Here is a 22,236-nt window from a genome sequence, read left to right as displayed (position 1 = left end):
TGTGCCCATACTTAATGCGTTGTTACTATTAAAGAATAACTGTCTTTGGCAATCTACTCTTTATTATGAAAGACTTTCGAACCGAAAACATTTTTGCATCATCTTTAATAAAGTTTCTCTATTACAAAATTGCTCTATCTAGATTTTATTTATATACAGCAGATAGACAGACAGACATAGAGAGAAAAAAAATTGCAAACCCCTCTTCAGTCTGAAGTCTAATCTTCTACACATATATCCAGATGATGGTGTAACAAACAAAAAAAAATTATTTAGAAAACCCATAAATCTAAATGATTTTTTAAAGAGAAATAAAGATAAGTATACTGTAGGTCCACACTTTACGATATATCCTTTATTCTATTCACCACATATATAACCAACAGTTTGGTGGGTGTGTACAGCGGACACTATTGCATTGGCCCCACAGCGCAATTAGTGCAGATGATATGTCAGTGCATCAGCATTTGTGGCCAGGCGAACCGCCGACAAGGACATCCTAACCGGAGGGGCAAATTTAAATGCCGTCCCAGTTGCCATGTCTGACCAAAAACAAATGATAGCGGCCAACCTGTAAGGGTGCATAACTCACCAAATTAGCCAGAATAATAATAATAATACAAGCATAAACATTTTGATCGCCGAGGCCTTGAAAATAATTTCAACAGTAGGTCAGGCAACAGAAGCGATCCCAATTAAATTAAAACTCAGGTTTTTGCATATGGAACCACATCAACACAAGTTTTTGTTCAGTGGAAAGGGTACCAGAAAAATAAGCAACAAAAAAATCCCTATGTCCAGCTCTGCAGGAATCCAACATGGGTAAGCGTTAAGTGGCACTGCATATGGTTAACCTGGGTCATCCTGAGACCCATTTACAGCAGGCAGAGAGGCTATACGCCCCTAACAACTGTCCAATGCCCGTTTGGGGGTCATAGCGTGCACTATGTGTCCTGCTATGCAGACCGCAGCAATGCCAGGTGAAGAGGAGTGGATGCTGCCTATATTTTTGCAGGGTCCATTTATTTGATGCACAGAGACAGTCTCAAGAGCTGCCATGGTGACAACTAGGGAGTGTGGCCTAACGGTATTAAGGCCACACCCGGGGATTCCGATCTGATACATTTCCTGGCTTTTGGAGGGGTCATAAATATCCTGGTGTCCGTGCTGCAGTGGGAAAGGAATAAGCACATTCTCGGACCCGTGTTCCAAAGTCCAGGTAATACTTTGGTATAATAACAGTATTAGCATTCTCAGTTATTACTTTTGAATAGCACTGGATGGAAATCATTCAGTGATTTTGAAAATAAAAAAATGTGTTATAAATCTGAAGTAGTTTTCATTATAGCATCCTGCATCTTTCTTATTCTGTGCAGTCCCTCTCTCCTGCCTGGGGTGTCTCTGTCTGCTTTCGTTCTTCTAGTACAATATGTATTGTGAAACAGACATGACTGCTAGAAACACCACAGCAGACACTGACTCCACAGGCAGGAAAGAGGAACTGCATGGATCTTAAAAGATGAAGGGTGCTAGAATGTACACTATGAACATCTTGAAGAGTGACTGCGTGGGTTACTTTTAAGTCAATATATCTCAGTGACTGAGCACCGCAAACATATATAAAAATATATATTCCCTCACAGAATAAACCTAAAAAACTGTGCCTATCTTGTAATCACATAGCCTGATGTACTGCCCATATCTTTAAAAAAAAAAAAAGCTTACACATTATGGAAAGCTGAATGTCAGCTTCCAGAAGATATGCCAATGAGAGAATCCCAGAAGCATAGAAAGCAGCTCTGCACAATTGTAAAATTAACACTTGTTTTAATTAAAATACAATACAATCAATTCACGTAACAATGATAGCACAACAATATTAAAATGGGGGGGGGGGGGGGGGTGTCTGAGAAGAATTATCCGCACCAATAAGCGATGGGTCTGGGGTTAATATAAGCCAATTTTTCCAGTTAATGTGGAGAGGCAAGGGGGAACTCCGGAGGATTTAACGATATTTACCAGGCTGGTCGCCACAAGTTGAATGGATTTCCTTGGATAATAGCAATCCAGGTGCAATTCTTGTGAATAATAAGCAAGCAGCTTTGCTGGTTTATTTGCAATTCCTCTAACAGAGTTAAGTCCGCCTTTCAGATGAATTCAGTCATCCTTGTTTTGTGGAATAAATGGTAGGCTGGTCCCCAGGGTGCTCTCCTCAGATCCAGTAAAACACCTAACGCATTTCCCTGCTGTAAGTACCAGCATTATCAAAGGTGATTTTAATATGTGCATGGTGGCTTTTTATACCTCACCATACAGAAAGTGCCAATTTCACAATCAAGAACCAATTTACCAATTACATCTTGTATAACCATATAGATGAGAGACGGAGTAGAGATAAAAACATACATACTTATCACGATTACAATAGGTTAAAATGTATTACCTTATTATCATATTAGATAGCCGAGATAGTTTATTTCATATCTTAGCCGGTACTTCCGGACACGGGGGATTTTCCCGGTCACGTGACCGGCACTGTTTCCGTCACGTGATCGGGTGCAGTTCATGTGTGTGTGGAGCGCATATATCCGCTTATTGCGGTTCATAGACAGGAAGTATGTGTCTCCTTCTAAATGTTGGAGCGCACATCTCCCTGTTATTGCATTCCATTAAACCCGGAAGTCTATACTCCATTTTTGTTTTGTATCAAAAGACTGCGTAATATGATTTAATACATATACCGTATATACTCGAGTATAAGCCGAGTTTTTCTGCCCAATTTAATGGGCAGAAAACACCCTACTCGGCTTATACTCGAGTCAAGTGCCTGCCCATAGCATTTAGCCCCATTCCGCTGAGCCGGCGGAACACTAGCTCCGGCGCAGACATACCACAAAGCGCCGGAGCTGTGCACTGCTGCTGCCGGCTCCCCCGCTGGCTCCCCCGCCCGCTCTGCCGCCCGTTCCCCCGGCTTCCCTACCTTGCCATTCTCCCGTCGGCGCTGTGCTGCAGCAGGACAGAGCAGGGGCCGGACACACGCAGGAGTGTCAGAGGTTGACACTTCCTGCCTGGTGCTCCGCTCCCTCTGCTCTGCTCCGTCCTGCATATTAAGTACCAGTATTAACTGGTACCCTGAATAAAGGTATTAAATAAAGTAAAATAAATTCTGGTGTGGGGGGGGGGGGGGGGAACACTGAGGGGGCTCTGGGTACAGTATGTGCTGTAATAAATTACTGTACCTTTATGTTGTTTTTTTTACACACGTGTACTATGCATGTCTGTGTGTGTGTATGTGTAGTACAGCATGTTTGTGTGTGTATGTATACTGTGCAAGTGTGTGTATGCCTGTCAGCGAAGAACTCACAACGTATACAAATAATGCTGACAAAAACACACAAATGGTATACACACACAGTTGACACAGACTGTGTCAACTGTGTGTATACCATTTGTGTGTTTTTGTCAGCATTGTTTGTATACGTTGTGAGTTCTTCGCTGTTTGTATGTATACTACCAGTAATACCGTATGTGTGTGTGTCCCGGCTTATACTCGAGTCAATAAGTTTTCCCAGATTTTTGGGGCAAAATTAGGGGCCTCGGCTTATATTCGGGTCGGCTTATACTCGAGTATATACGGTAATTTACATTCCAAGAATTTATATACTTTTATATTACTGTTAGGGAGAATCTCTTGTTGTTTTTTATATATTTTATAAATGTTAACGATCACGTGACTAATTCATTAATCGTTTCAAGGCTGATGTCACTAACTGTTAAAAAAGATCTCTATAAATCCTAATGCATTTTCAAATTCATGGGTTCTATCCTCAATTAAAGCAGCTGTTTTTTAGATAAAACACACATTATCAAGCACTCAGAAACATAACCCTGGTTATTTCGAATGTCAGCTTCCCACCTTGTCATTTTAATCTCAAGTCTGTACAGGACAAATGAGGGTGCTTAACAGGAATTGCAGGAAGTGGAAGAGTACACACTAGAAGATTTTCATTTCAAAAGTCTTTGCCAAAATCTCTGAAAGACATATCTTTTACCAAAATAGTGCATACACACTGAGCTACTTTCCCCAAAGAGCAAGAGATTTTCAGGAGGCAAAATATTTTGCTGAAAATCTTTCATTAGAAAAGCTATTTACATAATGGGCTGGGTTTGAATTCCAAGGGTGAGCCAGCAATGTGTACATTACCATCTAATTTTTTAACATTGGTAAATACCAGAATAATATATAAAACATTGGTGGGCAGTAGTTTCACTAGCCTATCTAAATACATTGTTGGGCAGTGTTAATACTGTATGTGCATAGTCGCACATTCATTGGTGGCAGTGTGCTCACTTATGGCAGTAGTGTGATGCTGCTCTTCTACACAGCAGCACACCAGCAGATGGACGGATGGACGGATGGAGTAACAGGGCTGGTGAGTGCGACCGGGGGAGGGAACGAGTGCAGCAGAGCCTGTGGCTATAGTATCTGGATGGGAGAGCAGGACAGGGGAGGGAGCAGGGGGAGGTAACGAGTGCAGCGGCGCTTGTGGCTATAGTATATGGATGGGAGAGCAGGACAGGGGAGGGAGCTGAGGGAGGGTGCAACTGCCAGGGCGCTTTTCACTGGAGAGCGGGACAAAGGGGAGGGAGGCCGGGCTAGCAGCGTTTTATCTTTGGGCCATCATCGAGCCGGCGCATACGCACTGAGCAATGATGGTTCCAAAATGAACCATCATCGTCAGGCATGCTGGTTTTATCAGCAGATTACCACTTTCCTAGCAATGATGCGGGAGCGCGCATCATCACTAGTTGGGGATCTCTGGCCCATACACACTAGGCGATATTCAGCTGAAAATAGTGTTTATGGGCCTTTAAAAGTATATCACCTTAAAATATGAAATATATGATCATTTATAAGGGTACAGGAACACTCCTACATATAAAATCACTATATAATTTCAGCAACCTGAGAAATTTACCAGAAAGGGTTTATTAACGTCTTTCCCATATATTGTTGGCCATGAATCCTGAGTAAAGGAATACAGTGCATTTTTTACATTCTGCCCAATTCAAAGCAGTTTCCCAGTAATGTGAAATCAAGTTTTCCAAAGAGTTTTGCTTCATACCTTCCACTTTTCTGGTTCACTGAAGAGTGATTAGTAAAGTCCTTGGATATGTCTGAAAACACCTGGTGGTCATGTGTTTAGAATGCAAACTCTGAGGAGCTTAGTGATGAGAGACATGTCACTTACAGTTCTAGAGTGGAGGCTTATGTTTATACACTTACAGATTCCAGGTCAAGAAAAGACATTGAATTGAGCAATAAAAAGCTATCTATTCTAGCTCTCCAGAGAGAGGAAAAATTAACAATAACAGGCAAGTAATACATAAAAGAAATAATAAAAATGTTATTTATGTAGTGCTTTTCTCCAGAAGGACTCAAAGTCACTTATGCTGCTTTCCCACTGCAGACCAGTTTAAAGTACTGGTAATCTTAAATGGTATTGAAAACGGTATTAGCATTCCCACTGCAGCAGATTACCGTTTTAAATACCATTTAAGTACCATTCCCATTGCAGTGAACCGTGTAAAATGTAGAGTGCCTAACACCCCCCCCCCCCAGTGTAAAGAGTGCCTAATCACCCCCCCCCCCCAAGTGTAAAGAGTGCCTAACCCCCCCCCCCCGTACATGCCCTGTGCCCCCACCTCCCCTCCCCTTGTACTTACCTGTACGGGGATGCAGGGCAGTGGGGAGGCAGCGGGGGTCCATGCAGGGTACAGGCAGTCCCAGTGCCTGATGAGAACTAGTAGTTCTCACTTTGCGCATATGTAATGAGTGCACACTAATGAGCCGCTCATTACATATGCGCATATGTAATGAGCGGCTCTTTATTATGCACGTGCACTCATTACACATGCACAAAGTGAGAACTACTAGGTCTCATCAGGCACTGTGACTGCCTGGAGGCTAAATAACATTTAAGAGGCATTCCCACTGCCTCTTAAACGTTATTTTAACATGTAGTGCTGCTTTCCCACTGCCTACCCGGGTAAAGACCCGTTTTTTTTAAACGTCTTTACCCGGGTAATAGCCACAAAGACCCTTTCCCACTGCAGCTTTTAAACGTTAAAATAACGTTTAAAAGCAGTAAATGTCCCATTCACACTTACCCATGTAAACCACAAAGCAACACGTTTAAACTCTCTATAAACCTTGCCTGTCATTAAAAACATCACATGCACCAATCATGTTCTTAACCTTTATTATTATTTCTAAATACCGTTTAAAACCCTTTCCCATTGCCAAAAAAACGGCTCTTACACGGTAAAAACACTGCTTTTTACCCGGTTAACAAATACCGGTATTTGTTACCCGTGTAAAGCAACCTGGAGCTTTCCCACTGCAGCTCTAGCCGTTTAAAAAGGCTAAAAAAACGGCATTTTACCGTGTAAAGCCTGCAGTGGGAAAGGGGCATAGGACTCTGCTTTAAAAACGGTTTGAAATACCATTTAACTTTAAATGGTATTTCAACTCTGTCACTTTCCCACTGCAGCCTTAAAACGGTAAATTGCACTGAAAAAAATCGGCAATTTACCGTTTTTTAGCTGCAGTGGGAAAGGGGCATTACAGACATTAAAAACAAAAAAATAAAACTCATTACAAAAAGGATTTTGTATTACAGCAAGAACACACACACATAACAAAACCTAGAGAGCAGCATAATGCAGGATTCGAGCAGTCATTTTGGAAAACAGAGTTCTACAGTATTCTACCCACGAAAGGTACCAGTTAGGCCGCTGTCTTGGAATCACTATGTAGGATTACCCTGGGGGGTAACAGGTCATGCCTCAAGTAGATCATATAAAATGTGGTGGATTGCAGCATCCTAACGCTCAGAGCAGGTTCATAACATTGAGGCCCATGTATATTACATTCAATCCATAAGCATACCATGTGAGGCAGCCACGGTGGGCACATTACCAAGGTTACACTGTGAGAGATGAGCAATACAAGTAATGGAAAGAGATTTAACATGCTTCAGTACAATTACAAGTACAGTTTTTATATGAAGTAAAAAAGAAAACACAATAGTCACACTCATTATCCTTTCTCCAGCTGGTCTTAAAAATAAAAAAGTTGAAATAAAGTAATTTTTCCCCCCTACATCTAGAACTGTCCTCCTTCTTTGACCTCTATCACAAGCATTTATAGATAACCCCTAAATCTCTTTAGCGCCGAAACAAATGGTACTGATGTAGGGATACTGTAAGTGCTGAAAAGATAAAGCAAGGTAATCCTTTCTACTTTCTTTAGCATTACTGGCTTAATATAAATCGACTGCAGTCTGCATAGAGCATTTAGGGGGCATATACAATCCCGGCAGATATTTGCGGTTTTCGCATAGAATACATTGAATTCGCATTCAAACTCTTCAATTTTCTCAATTTTTTTCCAAGTTTTGGAAACATTCCTAACGTCGGAAAAGACGTGGATCGGCAAATCCAAATAGACGAATCTACAGCGGCAAGCCCCAGACAAAAATGTCCGGGACTGAAAAGGTTCTGGGAAAGATCGGACAGCATTGAATACCCCCCTAAAACCAAAAACACTAAAAAAAAAACAATCATACAGACTGACTAGATTCTGTGCCAAAGTCATAAAAAAAATTTTTTTTTTAAACCGCACAAACTACCAAATTTAAGCGGGCATCCATTTTTGCAAAACAAAAATAATGGTGGCAAAGAATGTATAAAACATTGCCATTGGAAAAAGAGAATGCGATTCAAAGTAGTTGCTCATAATAGTGGTTCTTAGCAGTCCCATTAGTTGTATGTGCTGTACATTTAGATGATGGTTTCTATAATGTGTATTTAAATTATTTACTCTAACAAAACCAGTGCTGAAATTAAGACAAAAAACAAACAAACACAAACATCAATGGTTGTATAGGACAATTTTAAATAAAGCTGGTTCTAGCGCAATGGAGACAGGCACTAGCATCTTGTAAACAGTTATGGCTTAAGTCTCTCACCTTCCTAGTGGCTGCAAATTGATTTGATGTGGTTCAGTAAAGACATGACTGCTGCTGCTGACTAAATCCTATTACTCTCTGGATTCAGCGAAGTTTTTTTTTCTCCCAATGACAACCAGACTTTCTCAGGGGAACCTCAGCAAATAATGAGAGATGCAGAACTAGGCCTGTCTGATACAAACCTTTAAAAATGTTCCCATCCAGATGTGAGACCTTGACAGGCTGGATGTAGTCTGGAAACGCTGAGCCAGGTGGCAAGTGTAGCTGGCTCAATTTTTCCCTCTAATGCCTGGCCAAGTGGCAACCTTATTAGTGCTGCAAGCATGCAAGAACTGTAAAGGAGTATGTAGAATACACACGTTTATCTTGCGCTCCACCCGAAGTCTGAGGAATTTAAAGACCATCATTGTAAAGTCGCGTGACAAGCCATCGAGATGTCAACGTGTTAGCTCTCATCTCTAGGCCTATAAACTGTGTCCCGATCTGCAAATAATCCCCTTTGCGTGGCTGGAGATCTGCATAACAGAGAGCCAAACATTCTTCTGTGACTATGCCATTTTCTCCATAGCCTGACCTTCGCTGTCCCAGTTGTCATAAGAGTGGATTCCCGCACACCTTGGGCACGTTTACTGCAAACGAAACGCTGGTTGACTTGTTTGCGGTCCCAGTGACACATAACAATGTCCTGCCAAGTGTATAGATATTGTGCTCTGGACAAAAGCATGCTACACAGATGCTTATGGGCAACACATGCTGCCTGGAATCCAAGAATAGCAGTCACAAAAAGCATACAGGACCCCTAACCATATTTCAGAAATATACACTGCGTATATGCATTACGGAAATGACCATAACAGCCCAACCCTTCATACAGGTCTAAAAAAGTGTTCAGTAAATGCGATTCTGGTCATCTCAATATCTCAAATTAATAAAAAATAAAAAATTAAAAATGCCCAATGTATTAAGGTAGATTTAGGCAGCCATAGACTTTTAGCATTTAGGTAATCTTTAAACTGCATGTGTACTGAATAATATCTGGATGTGTCTGAAGTGTACAACAGCTCAATGCCCAATCATCCTATTAAAATTTATTAGTGACCATAAAATTGTGGTACTTTAATAATGACAAAAAAATGGGAAGAGAATGTTTACAATTTTGAAGAGAGGAAATTTTACCAAGGTGAATAAGGGAGGAGGTTGGTTTATAGGCAGTTAGTCACAAATCGAGGCTTCCAATAAACAGAACGACTGACTCACACAGAACAACTAAGGACAAGATGGAGAACGGCTGACTCAACTCTGCTCGTGTTTTGTAGAACTTGTAAAAAGTTAGGGTATGGATTGTAGCCTCTGAGTACAGCAAATCTACAATTATTATGAATTATCCCGTAGAATACTGTTAACCTGCCATCTACAAACAGCAGTAACAACCATATTGTAGGCTAAACCACTGGCACACAGCCTAGCTATTTATGACGGGTCAGCAACACCTTTATGGTTTGCACAACTATGTGGAGGTACTTTGTGAGGCATTTTCTAAATAAATAATCTGTCAGCCAAGAAAATAGCTAAGTGTGTGTGTGTGTGTGTGTCTGTGTGTAATAAATATATATATATATATATATATATATATATATATATAATTATTTGCAGTTATGATTTAGGGTTGATTGGTTCTGCAAACATACTGTACTACCAAGTGTCCGTGGCTATGATAATGGCATCCTTGAAATTCAAGGGCTCCTAGAGGCCCTATGTCCTTTTACTGTACATTCCCCCCCTTTCTTAGTGTTTGTTTTGCTGTAGTAAGCCTTTCACAAGTGAAATATATTTAGTGTACATTCACAAACGTGTCGCACTTGGCAGGGTACATTTAACTGCAGCAAGGAAATTGTATTCTTGTCTGCTTAACCCAGCACAGGAAAAAGCACCTTGCAAATGTCAACTACTTGACAAGAAAAAAGCTGACGGGCCAAGCAATGAGTGAACAGCTTCTAGAGAATATTTTTTAAACTGAGGGTTTGTTTGGCAGTGACATCATGGCAATGGCATTATTACTGCCCCTATACAAGGTTAACCCTCTACGCTTTAAGATTTTCAAATCAGCATAAATACACTGAAAATGTTGGAAAGCTTAAACATATACAGGTACACCACTGATTTTCCGGCAACCGTTGGTCCGGAACCTCTTTTAATCCGGACATTTTCTGCGTATGGGCATAACACGCAATAGGTGCAAGTGTCAGTGGGAACAGCTTCAGTGGACACTTCTGTATGACACAGGAAGCATATTTGGGGCTGTTTTGGCGTATTTTGGAAATATTTTATTATTTACTTTTTTTAGTTTATTTCCAGTTATAAAGAAATTTGTTTGTTTTTTACCCTGAGATACCTCATAGAGCTGTGCTCTGAACAAAATTATATCAAAAGATATAAATATATAAAAACGGTTTTATATAAAAAGGTGCAAGAGTATGTGTACAAGGCAATAAGTAAATCCCTCCCCCAAAGGACAGGCGTTTTAGACATGCTGATATACTGTCCTGTACATTGCACAGTGCACTTCAAAATAAAAGACTACAGATAAAATAATTTGCACAGTCAGATAACAAACATAAGTAGGATGAATCATAGAAAGCTGAATATTTTAAAAGCTTGACCCACCGTAGGGGTGAACCTCCTAATGGAGACTCTTGCCTTCGAGTTCCAAGCCCTGAAGGAGCACCTGCTTGTACAGCAACATCCAAATGTGAGTGCTGCTCTTCCAACGGAGCTCTGCAGCGCACCTGCACAGTTAATTGGTTCTGTCCCAGGAGCCCTGCTAACACCTGCAATAGGGGACAGAACAGCTCCCTCCTGTGTTTCACCATGCTGCTGGACTGTGAGATTGGACCCACCAATGAAACACAGATGTCTGAATGTCTTAAGTTTGACCTGACCCCTCCAGCCGTTATCACACAGTGGATCTTGAGCCCTGCCAATTCACTGCCATCTCCGGTACGTGCAGACTGGCCGAGTGCTATTTATATAATTCTGTATGTCATTTATTCATTTATGTGTATATAGTTATATCTGGGCAACTGACATGTACATGTTTAAATATTTGATTAGTACATAGTCAAATAGGTTTTCCAAGTGACAAAATTAAGCATGAATCGCCATCTGCACTGTCATAAAAAAAAAGTGAATAAAGCAGTTTTTATATGTAGTGCCAAAAAGGTATAACATAGAATGTAAAGGCTCTGCTTAGCAGTAATCACTCACCATTCTGTTCCTCCAGTTCATTTCCAATGTCATAACCCATCTGTTTCTGTCGGGCTAAAATGGATGATAAAGCATCCAGGCCAGCATCTTGCTCTGACAGGAGCAAAGGTAAGAGAAATGAAATTGCACATTAACATACTTTCTTAATTGACTTTTGAGTACAGTACATTTGCCAAACTAATTGCAATGGAAAGTGTGCGAAGACTGGGGAAGTGCACTTGTCAGCTACACAGACTAGGCAGCCATTTTGTGGAATAAACCAATAGATACAAAACACAGATTTACTAGATTTAGTAACAACAACACTGAAGCGTTTTATTTGACATGTCTCCTTAATAGGCTTGCCATAAATTTTAGCTCCAGGCCCATGTAGACCTTAATCTGGCACTGTTTTGGAGGCCAAGGTGCATCAGACCTGAGGGGACATCAAACTGAGCCGATTTGGGATGATTTCATGGCCCGATTTATCAGAATCAGCTCTATCGACAGCCCCTGCCAGCGGCCTGCTACCGCCAGGGGCGCGCACGCATGAGGCCTGCCGCGGGTCCCTGCCACCTCCCCCACCGTCACCTCCGGTCCCCCTCCCCTGACATGGGCAGCGTCTCCCTGAAGCGGAGACGGGCAGGGAGACGCTGCCCAACCGCCGTGATACTGGGACGCATGCGCGTCCCAGTCCCCATCTCTGGCGATCACCAGTGAAAGGGATCTGGCGGGCACCAGGCAAAGTTAAAGCCGGCTCCATCTGTATGGCTCTAATGAACAACAACAGCATATCTACCTAAAGGTGCCCAAACACGGTGCGTTTTTGCTGTGTAATGTGGGCTCCCGCGGGCATCCCATTACACAGTTTAAAATGTGCTGCACATACTTTTTGAACTACCTTTGGATCGCATTGAATGCAAATCGCATGTGACGCGATATAGCCCAAAACACATACGATAATCGCAGCGGGTATGGGCACCTTAAGAGAACATTAAAATGCAGTTGTGACGTTTCGTGACATAATGCTTAACAATGCTGCAACTGGCCCCAAAGCTTTAACTATAGAAATGTAGTCTTTCTATCCCCAAATTGTTTTGTGCTATTCCGCCAATTAAAAATAAATGCAATGTCCAAAATAGACTTAGAAAAAATGGTTTATCCCTATATTCTATGAAAAAAAGTGTTTAAAAAAAATGATAAAAGTTATGTTTAAATTAAATGATCCGTTTCCGATATTTAAAGAGTATTTACTTAAAGACAAGAATTTTTATTGCTAGCCTTCTCTAGCAAAACCTTAAGCCCCAAACACACTAGGTGATCGTTAACAATGACGGCCAGTATATTTTTGGATTGTGGAAGGAAACCGGAGTACCCGGAGTAAACCCACACAAACACGGGGATGATATACAAACTCAGCACAATTAGAGCCATGGTGCCATTCCGGAAGTGCCATTTAGATTAATTTTCTTCTGTATATTTTATGTTATACACCATACACGCAGCACTTATTTATTTATATGCACTAAACGCCACTCCCTCCATCCCCTAGGGCTTAATAGTATCTCCTAAAATACCCAATATTGGGCATTATAGTTCACTTCCTTATTCCTTACTACAGGAAGAGGAGTGAGATCGTTCAGTAAGGGGTATATATAGAAGCCCCATTGAGCAGACAGCACACTGGCTCCCTGAGAACCTGTGATTCCCCACTTGTTACACTCTGAGGTAAGGTTGCACCTTTTAGACTCCATATTTGTAATGTACCCTGTGGGGCCATATTTGTAATGTATTTTTGATATAAGGTCCCTCTTTATTTTAAGGGCCATATCCATATATTGTGGACAGGAGGAAAATTTTATCCGGCAACTGTCACTTTTTTGTCATTGCGTTCTTTGTCTGAAATTTCTGTCGATCATTTGTCAAATAGGTATGTGACTTTCTTATGGAATGACTTAAGATGCTGTTTTATGTGTTATGCAATGGCTGTTATTTTATGGCTATTTTTTAGCTACTTTATATGCCATTATCTTATAGCTATTTTATAAGCTGAAATACAAATGACATATTATTCTATAGTTTAAATATAGTTTTTTATGCTTCTACTACGGCTATATAGCCCATGAAATATGGAGACATTTCCATCTATGGTAATTAAACCAATTATAACCTTAATTATCCAGTAAGTTAGCAAATAACCTTATTTTACACTCACGTGGTCCAAACAACTACCATCATTGCTGTCCCAATTACCACCGGCATATTATTGTATCTGTCTAAAGAATATAGCTTCATTCATGCAGGGGATACATTATCCCTTGCATGTACCCTGGAGGTATGTAAAAACTATATGTATCTCTTCTCTTGGTCCATGGTCCATCCTCCTCCTCTTCTCTTGGATTAGTGTTTTGTTTTCTCCTTGTGTTTTTGGTATTTTGAAAGATTTGTTGGAAATCTTTTAATAAATGTCAATTTGTTTTTAATCTGAATCGGATTTATTGTATGTACATAGCCACTAAGTGGTGATTCTATTTAACGCACCTCTATTTTGTGTATATATATATATACATATATATATATATACACACATACATATACACACACACATACACATATGTACACACACACTCTAACTGGTAATAAATAAATAAATAAATAATAGCCCTTTACTATATCCTCTAGTTTGGCTATAATATAGTCAAATTGACTTGCATGTTCAGCAGATGGGAAGGATCGGTAACACTAGATGATATTTACTAGATGATAAGGGGATATCGCTCATAAGCCCCTTTCTGAGCGTGATCTTAAGCCAGATATCCAATTGGTTACTATTAATTTAAAGTATATTTCCAGTTTTCATTTCCAGTGTGTAATATACTTTTAGAGTATAGACCCGTAAAATTCCGTAATGGAGAGGAATACTGAAACCGGGTGCACATTTAACTGCAAAAAGGTACTGGATCCAAAATTTTATAGGGATCTGCCCCATTACTAGTACAGTTAAAAAAACATCAGTTTTCAGAAATGTTTAATGCGGAGAGCTACTGGGAATAACATAGTAATAGGATTACTGAGAATAGACACCACTCCGTCATGATGAACCTTGTATAATTGGTAGCTGTGTGCCAGAATATTGTTACAGGCCAGGCTAACGAGGAAAAGGTCTGATGGTAACTGAATATAGATGTCGCTATTCAGCTGGCTACACCCCAATCTAGCAGAGAATGGTTCCAGACAATAACACATTTACCCAAGCAGTCAATTTAGTGCTAACACAGTGATGTCAGCCTAAACCACAGAGGGTTAAAGAAACCTCAATCCCACTTCACAGGCTAAAGATCTTAAAACAATTATATCCCTCAACCTAATACTACTCCATATACCTGTCCTCCTGGGATATCAAGTTTTTACTAACACTATAGAGGCTACCTCTTGCACTGACTAGGCGTCAGGTTTTGTGCATAAAAAGGGGTTAAAAGACAAAGGGTTAACTAGTCAATGTTTCCTTTCTCCTCGATGTGAATGTGTCCCTGGCTTCCAGACACCACAAAGTAGACATCGCTGTGTCTGTGTTCAGCGGCCCAGATGTGCTCTAATTACATTTTCTTTCTATTAGAGAACTCTGGGGTCTTACTTTTCCCCTCCTTTTAATCATGTGTCCTATTGCCGCTCGACGTAAAAGCAGAGAATGCTTAGGCATTTCTAGTCAGCAGGAGAGCACAGGCGCTGTAGTTGGTTATAGGGACGAGCTAAAAAAATAAAATTAATACAATTCTTGCCCCATAACAGCTATAACACACAGGACCTCCAGCAAGGGAAAAAGTCACTTGGTAGAGAAATTTTACTGAGACACTGTGATTGTTCTTGTGAGCCAAGATATCTACAAATGTTCCAACACTGCAATTAGAAGGACTCTTGTGGATTTGCCAGATTTGTTTGCTCCCAAATGTTCTAAATGAAGCAGGACTAATTTTCTTTACCGGTACTAAACATCACAGATCCTTCTGGTAATCCATATGGAAAATCCTCAAAATAAGACATCGTAAAATCCATCTTTCCTCATTCTAGATCAGGCATGTCCAACCTGCGGCCCTCCATCTGTTTTAAAACTACACATCCCAGCATGCCTTGCAATAGTTTTAGCATTCCCTAATAGCAATACTATGGCAAGGCATGCTGGGATGTGTAGTTTCACAACATCTGGAGAGCCGCAGGTTGGACATGCATCTTCAGACAGGGGTTTCATTAGAAAGTGCTTCAAAAGTACTTTGCTTTTATTTCTTAAAAGTTTTTTTCTAAATAATAATAGGAGAGAAGTATAGTGGCTTTAAGCCCTGGCTCACTTCTATGGTACTAATATTCTATGGTACTAAAGCGCTGGCTCACTTCTATTGTACTAATATTTAACAGTAGGGCTTGCATTATTCTTTCCAATACAAGAGTAATTTTATAACCAATACATTTAAGCAATTATTATAACTATATCCTTTGAGAGGATTGTGTGACAGACTGCTGCATCGAACAGGACTCAAGGCCCCAGCCACTAGTCAGATTTGGCCTGTTTTCTTCAGATTCAGATGGATCTGGCAGACGGATCTGAAGAAAAAAATAGGATTTATGGTCTTACCTTGAGTCCTTGTGTTCTTTGAGTCCATAGGGGGAACAGGCATTCATGCTGGGTATGAGAGGTGAGGTAGCAGAGCGTGCACCAAAGGGTTACAAAAATGTACCCAGCATGCTTCCTGCCTCCCTTCTCCTCCATACCCTGCCCCCTGACCCTGGGTCAGCAGTTTCGTTAGCAAGCCAAAGGTAGGAGCAGAGCCAAAGAAGAAGGAAGAGGACACAGGCACACAGAGCATTACAGGCCTTAGAGCCATGGAATAGAGACTTCCCTACATAGGAAGCCCTGCCACCAGGTGTGTCTGGGAGGGCGTCCTGTGCCCCCTATGGACTCAAATGAAAGGGATTTATCAAGGTAAGACCATAAATCCTATTTTATTTTTCATCCACTAGGAGGCACAGGAATTCACGCTGGGATGTCCTAAAGCTGTCCTCTCACGGGTGGTGGACGCTCCTGGACTGCGGAAAGAACATGTCTACCAAATTGTGCATCCTCCGGTGCAAAGGTATCAAATGAATACAATTTGATAAAGGTCTGGGAGGAGGACCAAATGGCTGCCCTACAGAGCTGTTCCGCCGAGGCACCTCGACTAGCGGCCCAGGATGTACCCACAGACCTGGTAGAATGTACAGTAACTCCCTCTGGGGAGCAATTTGCGCAGAAAGATATGATTGACGGATCGCTGATCTGAGCCATCTCGCCAAGGATTGTTTGGAAGCGGGCCAGCCCCGCTTATTGACATTAGAGAGAACAAATAGCGAATCTAATTTAAGAGTCACCTTAGTCCTGCAAAGATAAAATTTGCAACGCACGGACTACATCAAGAGAAGCATCAGCTTTAGAAGACCCAGGAAAAGGCGGCACTACAATTTTCTGGTTAAGGTGAAAATTAGATACCACCTTTGGTAGAAAATCCAATTTGGTACGAAGAACCGCCCTGTCAGGGTGGAATACCAGAAAAGGCGGTTTCCATGATAATGCACTTAGGTCTGATTCCCATTGTGCCGAGGAAATAGATAAGAGGAAGCCAACCTTCCAGGAAAGCCATTTCAGATCACCTCCTCCAGAGGCTCAAACAGAGGTGACTGAAGCACCCTGAGAACCAAAGAGAGATCCCACAGAGTTACTGGTGGGACCACTAGAGGCTGGACATGCAGAACCCCCTGGAAAAAGGTCCTAACATACGGAATAGAAGCCAACTTTCTTTGAAACAGAACCAACAAGGCTGACACTTGCACCTTTAAAGATGACAGGCGCAACCCCAGGTCAATGCCTGCCTGAAGAAACGCCAATAGGCGAGAAAGTCAAAAGACTCTACGTCGGAAACCTCTGGACAAACACCAAGAGAAATAAGTCTTCTAGACTCTATAGTAAATTTGTGCCGACGAAGGCTTCCCGGCACGCAACATGGTATGGATGACTTCTGGAGAAACCCTTATCCCTCAAGAGAGATATTTCAACAGCCAGCCCGTCAAAGCAAGACGGCTCAGGTCCGGGTGTAGGAACGGCCCCTGAGAAATGAGATCTGGACATAGAGGCAGTCTTAGAGGAGATGCCACTGACAGGTTCCTTAGATCTGCATACCAGCCTCGGCGTGGCCAATCTGGAGCCACTAGAATAATCATTCCTCCTTCCTTCTTGAACTTCCGCAGAAGGCAAAGTAGAGCTTGAAACGGGGGGAATACATAAACGAGATGGAATGGCGAAGGAGCTGTGAGAGCGTCTACTAGAAAAGATCCCTTGTCCTTGAGCCGTACCGGGGAACCTTGAAGTTGTGTCTGGACGCTAACCAATCTATGTCCGGCACTCCCCACTGAGACGTCAGCCTTGTGAACACGTCTGAATGGAGTTCCCATTCTCCTGCGTTGATGTCCTGGCGACTTAAAAAGTCCACCTCCCAGTTGAGAACACCTGGGATGAAGACTGCGAAAATCGCCGAAACATGCTTCTCCGCCCACTTTAAGATCTTGGAGACTACCTTAATTGCTCCCTTGCTGCGTGTTCCGCCCTGTCTGTTAATCTATGCCACGGCAGTGGTGTTGTCGGACTGGATTTTTACTGGGCACCCTTGGACGAGGGAACCCGCACTCTGAAGAGCCTGAAGGATTGCTCTCAATTCAAGAACGTTGATCGGAAGGCGACTTTCCTGAGCAGTTCAGCGACCGTGAAAGGATTGGGAGTTGCAGACCGCTCCCCAGCCCCATAGACTGGCATCTGTGGTAATCACGACCTAGGTTGGAGTCCAAAATGGGCAACCTTGAGATAAGTTGGTTGTCTTTAACCACCATGTGAGAGACAGGCGAACCTCCGGGGGCAGAGTGATCAATTGACTCCTTAGACGAGTATGATCTCCTGTCCACTGACTGAGAGTGTGAAGCTGAAGCAGGCAAGAGTGGAACTGTGCATATTCTACCATGTCGAAGGAAGCCACCATAGAGCCCAACACCACCATGCACTTGTGAACCGACATTGAAATACAGAAAAGGAAGAACCACAAGTCTAGCTATAGCTGCTGTAGAAGGAGTGTGTAAGTCTCCTATAAATTGATAGGCCAAAAAAAGAGGGGATTATACAGTGCTAGGTTTGACTGAATAAATCACACTACCACTAGAAAAAAAGTTAATAACATCTATTTATTATATGACATAAAAACATTTGCATTGAGAATTCTCATCAATAAAACAAAAATAGGGGGGGAGAGGAGGGGAGTGTGCAATTGTTGGTCACTGGTGTTTCTTTTGTGACCAATAATTAGTAGTAATGCTCCATTGAGAAAAGTTGCAACAGTTCACAGCAAGAAAGTTTCTTATAATTACCTAGTAGGGAAGCAGCACAAGGTTTGATCCCTTGTATGTTGATAGGGATTATCCCAGAAAAATTGCCCAGAGGCATCCTGATTAACTCAGAGGCAGAATGGCTGGCAGTCTCTATGGTATGCGAATACCTTTGGTGGCTGCAATGAGGCTGAGGTTTGTAGGATCCTGAAAATTGGAGGTTTAACTGGTTCAATATAGGCTGCAGTCAGTTGGGGGTAACATCGAGTGCTGTGTGAATTTGCATGTGATGCTGTGGGGCTCAACGTGTTTCAACGTATTCACACATCTTCTTCAGGAGCTGGAGTGAACCGACACCCTTCTGTGACTTAGAAGGGACTGAACCTTTATCTGCAGGGAGTGGATCTTGTCCCCTGGAAGATAAACTCTCTGCAACCGAGTGTCCAGAAGAGCTCCCAAGTGAAGCATCCTCTGGGAAGGAGCAAGAAACTATTTCCTCCCATTTATCTTCCAGCGGTGAGATAATAGAAGCGTAACCGCCAACTATAAATGAAGTTGGTCTAGGGATTTGGCTAAAATCAGGAGGTTGTCTAGGTATGGAATCATTCGAACCCCCAACCGGTGCAAGTGTGCAGCCATGACCGCCATCACTTTGGTGAACACCCTGGAAGCCGTGGATAGACCAAAGGGTAGTGCCCTGAACTGGAAGTGCTCGTCCTGAAGGGCACACCTCAGATAGCGCTGATGGTCCTGCCGGATGGGGATATGCAGGTATGCATCCTGTATATGAAGCGATGCCATGAAGTCCCCTGGTTCCAGTGAAAGAATGATCGAACGAAGGGACTCCACATGAAACTTCGGCTCTCGCAGAAAAACATTGAGACACTTCAGATTTAGGATAGGGCGGTGAGAACCATCCGGCTTGTCGATCAGGAATAGGGTGGTGTAAAACCCCTGACACCTCTGTTCCTGTGGGACTGGAACAATGACGTTCGAGTCCAAAAGAGGATTGCATCCAAGGGGGCTCTACATAAGAGGGTACTGCACCTACACTGGCGCTGCTCGCTGCTATGGGCGGCAGGGGCCACTGCTGACAAGCGGTCAACAAGCTGCATCATTACCTGTCAGCGTCGAGGCCCAGGCCGGTTCCTGCTGGGGAGGAGGCAATGAAGGAGGATTCGCTTCTTGTGGCATAGAACATCTGGAACAGATATCCTCCAAGTCCTGCGGAGAGAGTATGTTCACACATACCCTACATGTACGCAGCATTGGAGATGGAGCCTCCTTGTCAGGCTTCGCCTTAGGCATACTGACAGTGAAAGAGGACAAAAACAAAAAAACAGCATTTGCAGCCCTAACATCAAAAAAGGCAAGTGTTCCTATATAGAAAAGCCTAAGGCCCAATAGTACACTTGCAGCCTTACACACAAAGTTTTTCAAAGCAATTTGGTCAGGGCAAAGGCACTCAACAATTCAGCAAGCTGAAGAGGAGACCAAGTATATGCATAAGCATATACAATGCACGGTGACAGCTTAACTTTCCAATAAAACAGGAAAGAAGAAAGTAGCAATACTCAACAGTTCAGCCAACAGCAGGAGAGGAGAAAACTACCATAAACCAGGCTCCAGGAACAAGGTCTGGGGGAGAAATCCAGGCAGCCTCTGTCTCCATATCCAGCATGTGCCAAAATGGCAGCTGATTAGGAAGATAAGGAGGAGGTAGGACACCTGGGGCGATCAGAGCGCAAGCTCCCAGCTGGTCCCCAGGGGCGGGGTAAGGACCTCATGCCGTCACTCACTCCCCCTCAGGCATCAACCCCCTGGGACATAGCCTGAATAACTGTCCCTGGTGGTCTAGTGGAAGTGTGGACCAGCCAGACCCACACTGTCTGCCCCCCCGCTGACTCCCATGTACAGGGGGGATATGCCGATAGACACGGCTCCCTGCATTCAGGGAACCGCCGCTTACCTGCCCAGGGACGGAGCTTGGCCAGCGGGAGCCCTCAGAGTGCTAATGGCGCCTGCTCTCTGCCTTGGCACCAAAGAAAAAACTGGTAACCCAGGGCACAAGGGGCAGGGTATGGAGGAGAAGTGAGGCAGGGTGCATGCTGGGTACATTTTTGTAACCCTTTGGTGCACGCTCTGCTACCTCACCTCTCATACCCAGCGTGAATTCCTGTGCCCCCTAGTGGGCGAAAAAGAAAAGGACTAATATGAGCTCCCACAGATCAGATGTGCGACTGAGTCTCAGATCCATCTGAAAAAAAATCTTATGTGCTGTACCAAAGATCTTCTGATCTGAAGCGGTCAGGGGTTGAAAATTTAGCCCAGGTTTAGATCAGATTCCTGGGAGAGTTCAAGGGAAATCTAAAGAGAATTACAGTTTCAGATATGTCTGCGTAGTGGATGGGGGGGGAACACAGTGGACCCAGGTGCAAGGTGCTGAGGCTATCCTGAACAATGCAAAGTCTGGATAAGGTCAGTGCAGTGGAGGAAGTGTATAATTTAGCTGTTAGAATAAAACAAACAGTGTCTGTCATGTTCTTGCATAGATGAGGTAATTTCTTACAGGAGATACCACATAGTGTGGAAAAGGCTTGAAATGCTTTTCTATTTATATAATATTATCACTATTTTGGTTTTTATAGGATTCAAGAGGGAACAATCAAGTTGAACTAAACAAAACAAACCCCCCAAAAAATTTAAAAAACCCAATAGCAAAGCTTTGAGCTTCTTAAAGTGTACCGTAAACGTCTATACAGTGAAGTAGTCATTTTGTGGGCCACATAAATATTCATGAGAATAAGGACTTTCAACTAATCAAACCACTTATTCTTTCATTTATAGAACTCCAAAGCACAGCACTGTAAAGAGAATATTTGCAATTGATATCAATCTCTGCTCCGTTGCAGTCTAAATTCTTTAACATAAAAGTACACACACACTACAGTTGCCTGCATCTAATTATCCTACATTTATGGTTTGGAGTGTGGAAGGAAACCTCAGAAACCGGAACTACTGTATGCAGACAAGAATAACCTACAAAATGAGCACAGATAATCACCCAAGGTTGGAAATTGACCTCTGTGAGGCAGTAATGCTAACCACTATGCCACCATGTTGTCAAATCCCTTTTAAATATTGCTATGACTCCTCATTATAGGTCATGGCAGCTTCAGTTATGTCACTGGATGCTAGTGAATGCTTAGGATAGATTGTTAGGAATTTTGTCAAAATAATAGGTGCCTCTAATGTGCTTTGTGCTAACCCACTCCTTCAATACACATTATTAGAAGACATGTGTTACCTGCTATAATTTGCTCCTGTTGTTGCTTGATTTCCCTGATTCCCAATCCTTTAGTCTCCTCAGGTTCCTCCATCACCCATCGGTTATACTGCGAAGGGCCAACGGCACTACCAGTCATCAGACTCGACCTGGTAACAGATTAATGGAAAAACTCATAAATGTAAGAGTGGAATCTTTAATTGTGGAAGCTCTAATACATCCAATATGAAAAATAAAAACTAAGAACATTCCTAAATATATTTTTATATATATATATAG

General features: G+C 42.4%; 1 protein-coding gene across 4 annotated transcripts in view; it reads right to left on the bottom strand.

Annotated features, from left to right (window-relative positions):
* STX8 (syntaxin 8) overlaps positions 1-22,236 on the bottom strand; it is a 272,833-nt gene that overhangs the window by 131,305 nt on the left and 119,292 nt on the right. For all 4 annotated transcript variants that reach the window (XM_083148397.1, XM_083148396.1, XM_083148395.1 and 1 more), the window contains 2 exons: positions 21,979-22,106; positions 11,298-11,390 (listed from right to left, as the gene is read on the bottom strand). In XM_083148397.1, the coding sequence (XP_083004523.1) occupies positions 11,298-11,390; positions 21,979-22,106 (221 nt within the window). The remainder of the gene's footprint in view (positions 1-11,297; positions 11,391-21,978; positions 22,107-22,236) is intronic.

Source organism: Crinia signifera, chromosome 6, assembly GCF_055691185.1.
Source record: "Crinia signifera chromosome 6, ASM5569118v1, whole genome shotgun sequence".
In the NCBI taxonomy this organism is placed as follows: Eukaryota; Metazoa; Chordata; class Amphibia; order Anura; family Myobatrachidae; genus Crinia; species Crinia signifera.
Note: the sequence above shows the minus strand (reverse complement) of the source record. Positions and strands in the feature narration are given on the sequence as shown.